General features: G+C 41.7%; 1 protein-coding gene across 1 annotated transcript in view; it reads right to left on the bottom strand.

Moving 5' to 3' along the window:
- UBR2 (ubiquitin protein ligase E3 component n-recognin 2) overlaps positions 1–12,518 on the bottom strand; it is a 689,885-nt gene that overhangs the window by 573,595 nt on the left and 103,772 nt on the right. The window contains 4 exon segments of the mRNA XM_053712365.1: positions 1,862–1,969; positions 2,446–2,566; positions 11,561–11,623; positions 11,791–11,929. Coding sequence (XP_053568340.1) covers positions 1,862–1,969; positions 2,446–2,566; positions 11,561–11,623; positions 11,791–11,929 — 431 coding nt within the window.

Genomic DNA, 12,518 nt, shown 5'->3' with positions numbered 1-12,518 from the left:
TATGACTCCTCTCTGATGGACACCTGGTTAGGAAAGAGGGACTGAAAGCCACATGGTGCACAATGCAGGACCGTCCTTGCTATGAGAAAAAGCGTGCCAAGCTTGTAAGCTGCATAGCTCTCAAAGTGAAAGTGAAACCTGTATATTCCATAACAGCCTATGAGCCCATAACATCTCACACATAAAAGCAGCATAAAATCAAACATATAAGATTATTCCCCATTGTTTAATAATCCTCCTCAGGAGATATTAACGCTTGATTCCATAAAGCAAAAGGAGCCACACTATGACCCTGTTTTCCAACATTAACATAAGTGTAAAGTAATGAAACGATCTTACCGGAATCTATGCTGTGGAACAGTGACACGGTCCTTCAAGTTTGACAGATTGCAGCAGCTCATCTGACTTGGACATCAGTGAAGAAAGAAGGTAGCGAAACTCGTCAACGCTGATTGCTTAAGGAGCTGTTAATATGAGTCTGGATGGGTTCGCAGAAAGACTCTCCCTGCATCTTCAGACTAACTTCCGTCAATGCTCTCACTGAGAGGCTGACAAGACTACTTAAAACTCCAGTCCCATCTCGAAGAGTACTACCCTCCATAAGAGACTACTACCCTCCATAAGAGACTACTCTGAATTTTCCAACACTTCCCTGCCATCCTCCTGTGACGAAAGGCAAAGAATGACTGGGGTTGGGAGGAAGTGGGGGAGGTTTTTGAGCCTTTGGGCTGGGGTATCATTGCCTCCTCCTGGTGACCAGGTTCGGTATTTCCCACAAGTAAGGAATGCAGCTGTGGACTCTTCCCATATTAAGAAGGAAAAAAAATAACATTATATTGCAGAGTTTTTTGTACAAATACAATTTATTATTTTATATTACAATCGCAAAGTGTTTAATGTCCCTTTAACTAAGTGGCACAAATTAACTATGTAAAAAATATAAGACATAAGCAAATTGCAACACAGTGATCTGCAAATATAACTTTTGCTTACAAGTTTTATAAAGTTAAGTAGACAGCAGTGGGAGAGAAAATACACAGACATACACACAATCAAAAAAGTCCCAACAATGGTTGCTAGGCAACCAGACAAAAGAACAACATGATGTTACATCACACAGACACCAAATTATAAAATATTAACTGGACAAGCATATGTAATAATCAGACATTGAATAAAAAAAACTTAAGTTATATAAAAAGGGCAATACAATCACAGAAGAGATTACAGGAGGTATGTTCCACCACCAATAACAGTGTCATAAGCCCATTGCTAGTGGGAGGCAGGGCAAACCAGTGGCAGACCAATAGTACACAAATGGATGTGCAACACAGTAACTAGATGAAGCTCCGCAATGTAGACTGCAGACATCAGCTTCTGAGAAACTTCCCATAGCGTTTCTGAACCTAGGCTCGCGTGACACCACAAAGGCTTCTATGTACCAGCTGTGCCACAGATACTATAGGTTTGTCAGCACTGGACTGCAGTGTATATTGCATTCTTAGGTTAACTGCAGTTTGCTTGAGCATGCTGCACAGTGATTGGTTAGATCATTTACATTTGACCTCTGAATAGAAACAGCAATGGAGACCAGATTAACAAACTCAAAAGGGTGCACTCACGCTCTAGGATTGTGAAAGCTGGTTACAATATACTACAGCAAGTGTGGTTAAAAATAATATGTGCAACTATCCTGAATAGTAAATTAACTAACAGGAAGGATATGAAACAGGTATAAATGGACAAGCTAGAAGAGCCATGTGGTATTATGTGGTATTATAACAACCATGTTTAAGGTTCTCTAAAGTAGGAGATGTAAGAAAACTCTATAACTATAATAAATGTATACTCTGTGTGTCACCTTTCCAAAGCTTTGAATCAGACAACATCAGTTTGTCAACAAGGGAAGAGTTTTCTCCATCTGGACCCTCTTGCAAACCAACTTGACACAGGATTCGCCGCAATCCATCTGAAGAATGGAAAGAATTAATATAACGGAAAGCGTCTGAATACACTGATAAATACTACAAAAATTATTTGCGTTGTGATATTTATATAAAATGGATGACTCAACTGCAACAGTGAAAGCAGCAATTAAAAAAAGTCCATATCCTATAATCAAGAAAAATAGTATCACTAGCTAAAACTACCTCCTTGTTTGTATACAAGAACATTTTATTACTGTCCAGTACTAAACTCAATACTAGAAGCTACAGACCATCAGACGCACAAGCTAAATGTCTAGAAATAATCAGATGTTTGTCTTTGAGAAATTGTAGTTAAAATGTGGGAAGTCATATTACTGTATTGTAGAAATTCTCAGAATAAATACTAACTGTATAACAAAATGTAACATTTTTAATAAATTCAGATATATATTCTGTATTAATTAGCTCTGCAGTTACAAATTAATGATGGCGACTGCGTGATTAATCAGCAACATACCTGAATATCCAATGATTTGACCCAGCCAGTTAAGGAGCTTTAATCCAAATGACTGGTGTGCGACAATTGCAGAATGCATGACCTGAACTTTGAGAGGCTTTGTCTGCCGACTAGTATTCCTCTAACCAAAATAAAAATAGCCTTATATTAGAGAAATCATTACATTAAAATGAGATTTAAAAAAAATTATTAAATAAAAAAATTATTAAGAATTTATTTTCTTGTCTACTCCCAGATGGGAGAGGTGTATTGTAGAACTAATGATGGTCCTTGCAATGATCCATGATTTAGTTTTATATTTAATAGTTATAGAGTATTATAGTAAAGACTACTAAATATATTGGGGAGTATTTTGAATTTTCTAAAAACAATCAAAAATGCTATGGTGAAACAGCCAAGAGCCACCCTCTTAATAACCGTTAGCAAAAAAAATTCACTATTCCATTAGTCCATATGTCTGCTTCAGTTTAATTTTAATGTAAATAAAGCAGTGACAAAAGTAATCATTACAGACAAGAAAACATAATTTATGCTTACCTGATAAATTCCTTTCTTCTGTTGTGTGATCAGTCCACGGGTCATCATTACTTCTGGGATATTATCTGCTCCCCTACAGGAAGTGCAAGAGGATTCACCCAGCAGAGTTGCTATATAGCTCCTCCCCTCTACGTCACCTCCAGTCATTCGACCAAAGACCAACGAGAAAGGAGAAGCCAAGGGTGTAGTGGTGACTGAATTATAATTTAAAAAATATGTACCTGCCTTACAAAACAGGGCGGGCCGTGGACTGATCACACAACAGAAGAAAGGAATTTATAAGGTAAGCATAAATTATGTTTTCTTCTGTTATGTGTGATCAGTCCACGGGTCATCATTACTTCTGGGATACCAATACCAAAGCAAAAGTACACGGATGACGGGAGGGATAGGCAGGCTCATTATACAGAAGGAACCACTGCCTGAAGAACCTTTCTCCCAAAAATAGCCTCCGAAGAAGCAAAAGTGTCAAATTTGTAAAATTTGGAAAAAGTATGAAGCGAAGACCAAGTTGCAGCCTTGCAAATCTGTTCAACAGAGGCCTCATTCTTAAAGGCCCAAGTGGAAGCCACAGCTCTAGTGGAATGAGCTGTAATTCTTTCAGGAGGCTGCTGTCCAGCAGTCTCATAGGCTAAACGTATTATGCTACGAAGCCAAAAAGAGAGAGAGGTAGCAGAAGCTTTTTGACCTCTCCTCTGTCCAGAATAAACGACAAACAGGGAAGAAGTTTGGCGAAAATCTTTAGTTGCCTGCAAGTAGAACTTGAGGGCACGAACTACATCCAGATTGTGTAGAAGACGTTCCTTCTTTGAAGAAGGATTTGGACACAAAGATGGAACAACAATCTCTTGATTGATGTTCCTGTTAGAGACAACCTTAGGTAAGAACCCAGGTTTAGTACGCAGAACTACCTTGTCTGAGTGAAAGATCAGATAAGGAGAATCACAATGTAGGGCTGATAACTCAGAGACTCTTCGAGCCGAGGAAATAGCCATTAAAAATAGAACTTTCCAAGATAACAATTTTATATCAATGGAATGAAGGGGTTCAAACGGAACACCCTGTAAAACGTTAAGAACTAAGTTTAAACTCCATGGCGGAGCAACAGTTTTAAACACAGGCTTGATCCTAGCTAAAGCCTGACAAAAGGCCTGGATGTCTGAATTTTCTGACAGACGCCTGTGTAACAAGATGGACAGAGCTGAGATCTGTCCCTTTAATGAGCTAGCCGATAAACCCTTTTCTAAACCTTCTTGTAGAAAAGACAATATCCTAGGAATCCTAACCTTACTCCAGGAGTAATCTTTGGATTCACACCAGTATAGGTATTTACGCCATATTTTATGGTAAATCTTTCTGGTAACAGGCTTCCTAGCCTGTATAAGGGTATCAATAACCGACTCAGAAAAACCACGTTTTGATAAAATCAAGCGTTCAATTTCCAAGCAGTCAGCTTCAGAGAAGTTAGACTTTGATGTTTGAATGGACCCTGAATCAGAAGGTCCTGTCTTAGAGGTAGAGACCAAGGCGGACAGGATGACATGTCCACTAGATCTGCATACCAAGTCCTGCGCGGCCATGCAGGCGCTATTAGAATCACTGATGCTCTCTCCTGTTTGATTTTGGCAATCAATCGAGGAAGCAGCGGGAAGGGTGGAAACACATAAGCCATCCTGAAGTTCCAAGGTGCTGTCAAAGCATCTATCAGAACCGCTCCCGGATCCCTGGATCTGGATCCGTAGCGAGGAAGTTTGGCGTTCTGGCGAGACGCCATGAGATCTATCTCTGGTTTGCCCCAACGTCGGAGTATTTGGGCAAAGACCTCCGGATGAAGTTCCCACTCCCCCGGATGAAGAGTCTGGCGACTCAAGAAATCCGCCTCCCAGTTCTCCACTCCCGGGATGTGGATTGCTGACAGGTGGCAAGAGTGAGACTCTGCCCAGCGAATTATCTTTGATACTTCCATCATTGCTAGGGAGCTTCTTGTCCCTCCCTGATGGTTGATGTAAGCTACAGTCGTGATGTTGTCCGACTGAAACCTGATGAACCCCCGAGTCTTTAACTGGGGCCAAGCTAGAAGGGCATTGAGAACTGCTCTCAATTCCAGAATGTTTATTGGCAGGAGACTTTCCTCCTGACTCCATTGTCCCTGAGCCTTCAGAGAATTCCAGACAGCGCCCCAACCTAGAAGGCTGGCGTCTGTTGTTACAATTGTCCAGTCCGGCCTGCTGAACGGCATCCCCCTGGACAGATGTGGCCGAGAAAGCCACCATAGAAGAGAGTTTCTGGTCTCTTGATCCAGATTCAGAGTGGGGGACAAATCTGAGTAATCCCCATTCCACTGACTCAGCATGCACAATTGCAGCGGTCTGAGATGTAGGCGTGCAAAGGGTACTATGTCCATTGCTGCTACCATTAAGCCGATCACCTCCATGCATTGAGCTACTGACGGGAGTTGAATGGAATGAAGGACACGGCATGTATTTAGAAGCTTTGTTAATCTGTCTTCTGTCAGATAAATCTTCATTTCTACAGAATCTATAAGAGTCCCCAAGAATGGAACTCTTGTGAGAGGCAAGAGAGAACTCTTCTTTTCGTTCACTTTCCATCCATGCGACCTTAGAAATGCCAGAACTAACTCTGTATGAGACTTGGCAGTTTGAAAGCTTGAAGCTTGTATCAGAATGTCGTCTAGGTACGGAGCTACCGAAATTCCTCGCGGTCTCAGAACCGCTAGAAGAGCACCCAGAACCTTTGTGAAGATTCTTGGAGCCGTAGCCAATCCGAATGGAAGGGCTACAAACTGGTAATGCCTGTCTAAGAAGGCAAACCGTAGATACCGGTAATGATCTTTGTGAATCGGTATGTGAAGGTAAGCATCCTTTAAATCCACTGTGGTCATGTACTGACCCTTTTGGATCATGGGTAAGATTGTCCGAATAGTTTCCATTTTGAACGATGGAACTCTTAGGAATTTGTTTAGGATCTTTAAATCCAAGATTGGCCTGAAAGTTCCCTCTTTTTTGGGAACCACAAACAGGTTTGAGTAAAACCCTTGTCCTTGTTCCGACCGCGGAACCGGATGGATCACTCCCATTAATAATAGATCTTGTACACAGCGTAGAAACGCGTCTTTCTTTATTTGGTTTGTTGACAACCTTGACAGATGAAATCTCCCTCTTGGGGGAGATAATTTGAAGTCTAGAAGGTATCCCTGAGATATGATCTCTAGCGCCCAGGGATCCTGGACATCTCTTGCCCAAGCCTGGGCGAAGAGAGAGAGTCTGCCCCCCACTAGATCCGGTTCCGGATCGGGGGCCCTCGGTTCATGCTGTCTTAGGGGCAGCAGCAGGTTTTCTGGCCTGCTTGCCCTTATTCCAGGACTGGTTAGGTTTCCAGCCTTGTCTGTAACGAGCAACAGCTCCTTCCTGTTTTGGTGTAGTGGAAGTTGATGCTGCACCTGCTTTGAAATTCCGAAAGGGACGAAAATTAGACTGTCTAGCCTTAGCTTTGGCTTGAGGTAGAGCGTGGCCCTTACCTCCTGTAATGTCAGCGATAATTTCTTTCAAACCGGGCCCAAATAAAGTTTGCCCCTTGAAAGGTATATTAAGTAATTTGGACTTAGAAGTTACATCAGCCGACCAGGATTTTAGCCACAGCGCCCTACGTGCCTGAATGGCGAATCCTGAATTCTTAGCCGTAAGTTTGGTTAAATGTACTACGGCCTCCGAAATGAATGAATTAGCTAGTTTAAGGACTCTAAGCCTGTCCGTAATGTCGTCCAGCGTAGCGGAACTAAGGTTCTCTTCCAGAGACTCAATCCAAAATGCTGCCGCAGCCGTAATCGGCGCGATGCATGCAAGGGGTTGCAATATAAAACCTTGTTGAACAAACATTTTCTTAAGGTAACCCTCTAATTTTTTATCCATAGGATCTGAAAAAGCACAGCTATCCTCCACCGGGATAGTGGTGCGCTTAGCTAAAGTAGAAACTGCTCCCTCCACCTTAGGGACCGTTTGCCATAAGTCCCGTGTGGTGGCGTCTATTGGAAACATCTTTCTAAATATTGGAGGGGGTGAGAACGGCACACCGGGTCTATCCCACTCCTTAGTAACAATTTCAGTTAATCTCTTAGGTATAGGAAAAACGTCAGTACTCGCCGGTACCGCAAAGTATTTATCCAACCTACACATTTTCTCTGGTATTGCAACAGTGTTACAATCGTTAAGAGCCGCTAAGACCTCCCCTAGTAATACACGGAGGTTTTCCAATTTAAATTTAAAATTTGAAATATCTGAATCCAATCTGCTTGGATCAGAACCGTCACCTACAGAATGAAGCTCTCCGTCCTCATGCTCTGCAAGCTGTGACGCAGTATCAGACATGGCCCTAGAATTATCAGCGCACTCTGTTCTCACCCCAGAGTGATCACGCTTGCCTCTTAGTTCTGGTAACTTAGCCAAAACTTCAGTCATAACAGTAGCCATATCTTGTAATGTTATCTGTAATGGCTGCCCAGATGTATTAGGCGCCATTATATCACGCACCTCCCGGGCGGGAGACGCAGGTACTGACACGTGAGGCGAGTTAGACGGCATAACTCTCCCCTCGCTATTTGGTGAAATTTGTTCAATTTGTACAGATTGGCTTTTATTTAAAGTAGCATCAATACAGTTAGTACATAAATTTCTATTGGGCTCCACCTTGGCATTGGAACAAATGACACAGGTATCTTCCTCTGAATCAGACATGTTTGACACACTAGCAATAAACATGCAACTTGGTTACAATCTTATTTAACAAAAACGTACTGTGCCTCAAAGAAGCACTAAACGATTAAATGACAGTTGAAATAATGAACTGAAAAACAGTTATAGCATCACTCTTTAAAAACAACACAACTTGTTAGCAAAGGTTTGTTCCCATTAGTAAAGTAACACTAATTAAATTTTAAACATAAAAATCACAGAGCAACGTTTTAAAACACAGTCACTACATAAGTCTCACAGCTCTGCTGAGAGAATCTACCTCCCTTCAAAGAAGTTTGAAGACCCCTGAGTTCTGTTAGAGATGAACCGGATCATGCAGAAAATACAAGAGTAACTGACTGGAAATTTTTGATGCGTAGCAAAGAGCGCCAAAAACGGCCCCTCCCCCTCACACACAGCAGTGAGAGAGAAACGAAACTGTCATAATCAAAACAAGCAAACTGCCAAGTGGAAAAAATAATGCCCAAATATTTATTCACTCAGTACCTCAGAAATGCAAACGATTCTACATTCCAGCAAAAACGTTTAACATGAATTAAATACCTATTAAAAGGTTTAATGTACTTTTACAGAGTAATTCCGGTGAAATACCATCCCCAGAATACTGAAGTGTAGAGTATACATACATGTCATTATAACGGTATGGCAGGATTTTCTCATCAATTCCATTCAGAAAATAAAAACTGCTACATACCTCAATGCAGATTCAACTGCCCGCTGTCCCCTGATCTGAAGCTTTTACCTCCCTCAGATGGCCGAGAAACAGCAATATGATCTTAACTACTCCGGTTAAAATCATAAGAAAAACTCTGGTAGATTCTTCTTCAAACTCTGCCAGAGAAGTAATAACACGCTCCGGTGCTATTGTAAAATAACAAACTTTTGATTGAAGTTATAAAAACTAAGTATAATCACCATAGTCCTCTCACACCTCCTATCTAGTCTTTGGGTGCAAGAGAATGACTGGGGGTGACGTAGAGGGGAGGAGCTATATAGCAACTCTGCTGGGTGAATCCTCTTGCACTTCCTGTAGGGGAGCAGATAATATCCCAGAAGTAATGATGACCCGTGGACTGATCACACATAACAGAAGAAATAATAAATATATATTTCTTTTTAATGACACGATGAGTCCACGGATCATTTTAATTACTAATGGGATATTCACCTCCTGGCCAGCAGGAGGCGAGAAAGAGCACCACAGCAGAGCTGTTAAAATATCACCTCCCTTCTTTCCCAACCCAGTCGTTCTATTTGTCTACGTTAGTGATAGGAAGTGGTAAAGTGAGGTGTTAGAAAAAGACTCTTCAATCAAGAGTTTATTATTTTTAAAGTGGTGCAAATTGTGCTGCTTTGTCCTAGGGTGTAGCCATAGTCCACATCAGTCTCTTCAGTAGGGCAGTGGTGGCTTTAGAGCAATGAGAACTGGTGGGACATTATTCTCACTGTGCCTCTCATAATGTTTATGCTGCCCTAATTGTAAAGACCTGACGGGAAATACTCAGTCTCTTTCATTCCACAGGCCTATGTGAGGGAGAGGACCTCTCAAGCCGGGTGAGATGCCTTGCTGTCGGGCATTATTCAGGTAAGTGCTTACTTTATTTACTTTGAAGAAGTGGGCACTATTTTACTTAAATAAAAAGGCTCTTAGGCTTTATTTAAGTTATTGGGACTATATCATTTCTAAGGAAAGGGGATCCGTGGCTAGACAGTATAGACAGTATAACAGGCACCGGGGCTTAGAGTGCTGAGAGATATAAGCCGTTTTTGGCGGTTCCACTGCTCCCAGCGGTTCTACAATTATACCGACCGGGAGATTAAGAGAGACGCCCATGAGGGGCAGGGCTTAGTGTGACGCACTTTTCAACAATGCGTGCCATTTCTCTCACTGCTATGGAGATGACACCGGTCAGGCCGACTAGATACGCTTATTTTCTTGTTAAATAATCGTTTCTAGAAGCTCACATCGTTTCCTGCTCTCTACGGATCAGCTCCTTGCTAAGAGGGGACGTTTTTCCTGGTGTTTGGGGCAGGTAGGCACCTCAGCAGTCTGCTGAGGTGTAGATGTGTCCGAAAGTTGTGTTTAATTCAGTCTAGCATACCTATTTCCTCTTCTTCCTTGGGTCAATGCACGAATCAAACAGGAGAGGGCATCGGTGTTCCTCATTGCACCGGCTTGCTCTCGCAGGATTTGGTATGCAGATCTGGTGGAAATGTCGTCTCTGCAACCTTGGAGACTTCCGTTGAGAAAGGCCCTTCTAATTCAAGGGCCCTTCCTTCACCAAATCTACGTTCTCTGAAGCTGACTGCTTGGAGATTGAACGCTTAATTTTATCCAAGCGGGGCTTTTCTGAATTGTCATTTGAGACCATGATTCAGGCTCGTAAGCCTGTTACTAGAAGGATTTACCACAAGATATGGCTTAAATATCTCTATTGGTGTGAGTCCAAAGGCTACTCATGGAGTAGAGTTAGGATTCCTAGGATTTTATCCTTTCTCCAAGAGGGTTTGGAGAAAGGATTGTCGTCAAGCTCCCTAAAGGGTCAAATCTCTGCCTTATCTATTTTGTTACACAAGCGTCTGGCAGATGCTCCAGATGTACAATCATTTTGTCAGGCCTTGGTCAGGATCAGGCCTGTGTTCAAACCAGTTACTCCTCCATGGAGTCTGAATTTAGTTCTTAAAGTTCTTTAAGGGGCTCCGTTTGAACCTATGTATTCCTTAGATATTAAGTTGTTATCTTGAAAAGTTTTATTTCTTGTTGCCATTTCTTCTGCTCACAGAGTGTCAGAGCTCTCTGCATTGCAGTATGAGTCTCCTTACCTTATTTTTCATTCAGATAAGGTAGTTTTACGTACTAAATACTAAGAGATTGTCGTTCCTTCCTTGTGTCCTAATCCTCCTCCTCAGAAGGAAAGGCTTCTGCATAATTTGGACGTGGTTCGTGACTTAAAGTTTTATCTGCAGGCGACTAAGGATTTTCGCCAGTCTTCTGCCCTGTTTGTGGTTTTCTCTTGAAAACGTAAGGGTCAGAAAGCTACGGCTACTTCTCTTTCTTTTTGGCTGAAGAGTATCATATGTTTTGCATATGAGACTGCTGGGCAGCAGCCTCTCGAGAGAGTTACGGCTCATTCCACAAGGGCTGTTGCTTCTTCATGGGCATTCAAAAATGAAGCTTCTGTGGAACAGATTTGCAAGGCTGTAACTTGGTCCTCCCTTCACACTTTTTCAAAGTTCTACAAATTTGACACTTTTGCCTCGGCTGAGGCCGCTTTTGGGAGAAAGGTTCTTCAAGCAGAGGTGCCTTCCGTTTAGGTTCCCTGTCTTGTCCCTCCCGTATCATCAGTGTACTTTAGCTTGGGTATTGGTTCCCATTAGTAATTAAGATGATCCGTGGACTCATCGTGTCATTAAAAAGAAAACAAAATTTATGCTTACCCGATAAATTTATTTATTTTTTGACACGATGAGTCCATGGCCCGCCCTGTTTTTTGTATAAGACAGGTTGTTGGTATCATAAACTTCAGACACCTCTGCACCTTGTTACTTCCTTTCTCTGCTTTACTTCGGTCGAATGACTGGGTTGGGAGTGAAGGGAGGTGATATTTAACAGCTCTGCTGTGGTGCTCTTTGCCGCCTCCTGCTGACCAGGAGGTGAATATCCCATTAGTAATTAAGATGATCCGTGGACTCATCGTGTCAAAAAAGAAATACATTTATCAGGTAAGCATACATTTTGTTTTTTATATTAGAGCATTGCTTAGACCAAGAAGACAAAATTGGTGGCAAGCTATATAAATTATATTTACCACTATAACAGACTTTGCTTGGTCACAATACTGAAAGTCTCCATATCTGACAGATCTTCGACCCTAGAAGCAAACAAGAAAATTATTAACATATATACAACATATAAAGAGAGATCAAACAAATAAATGTAAAGCTACCAAAACTTATCAATTCTCATGCAGGTATCAAGCAAAAGAATAGAATTGTTCCTATAGTTCTAGCAAGTATGTGGGTTGAAAGAAATACTCACATCTCGATCCACGGTTGTTGCAAAACTGATGGCTTCTTTCTGGCTGCAGCTGACAGCCTTCTGAAGAGTGTAAATCACTTGCTCATAGGTATGGACTTCATCATTAAACAACATGCAGTAGTAGGTGTCATCTTTCTCTCTGTAATAAAATAAAAATAATGTTGTTTAGAGCTTCCTTTCAAGTAAAGTGAGTCAGTTTGCTGACAAACTACAAATTATTTTGTAAAAAATATTGTTTTCCTATTTGTGCCTCCACATGCAAGTCCTGGGACTAGCATCCTGTTTGGCTGCTAAAAATCCCTTTAGAATGGGATTTGGCTACTGAGGAAATTGAGGTTAAAACGAAATTTATGGGGGGGGCGGAGCCAACAGCTCACAAGAATGGACGCACTTTAATATTGCTCCTACATTTATGACCTTATAGGGGACTTTGGACTATGGTTCTAATTCAAATACTCTATATGGAGCTTTCTAATACCTACTAGGATTCACATCTTGCCTTCAGTGTGAGTTAACTCTGGTGACCAGTGAGTTATTGTCGGGCTGAGTCTGCGGCCTACTTCGACAGTTCATAACAGACGGCCATCTTTACATCTGTACGGCAGCGAAGCTATACTAACCCCTTTGGGCATATGCTGAATCCAGTAGCCCACAATGTCTCTCTCCTGCCTACCTAGAAGCTTGACACCTGAACCCAACATGACAGATGTTAACCAGATTCTTGCAGA

The sequence above is a fragment of the Bombina bombina genome, chromosome 4 (genome assembly GCF_027579735.1).
Source record: "Bombina bombina isolate aBomBom1 chromosome 4, aBomBom1.pri, whole genome shotgun sequence".
NCBI lineage: Eukaryota > Metazoa > Chordata > Amphibia > Anura > Bombinatoridae > Bombina > Bombina bombina.
The sequence above is the reverse complement of the archived record's forward strand: the minus strand, read 5'-3'. Positions and strand labels throughout refer to the sequence as shown.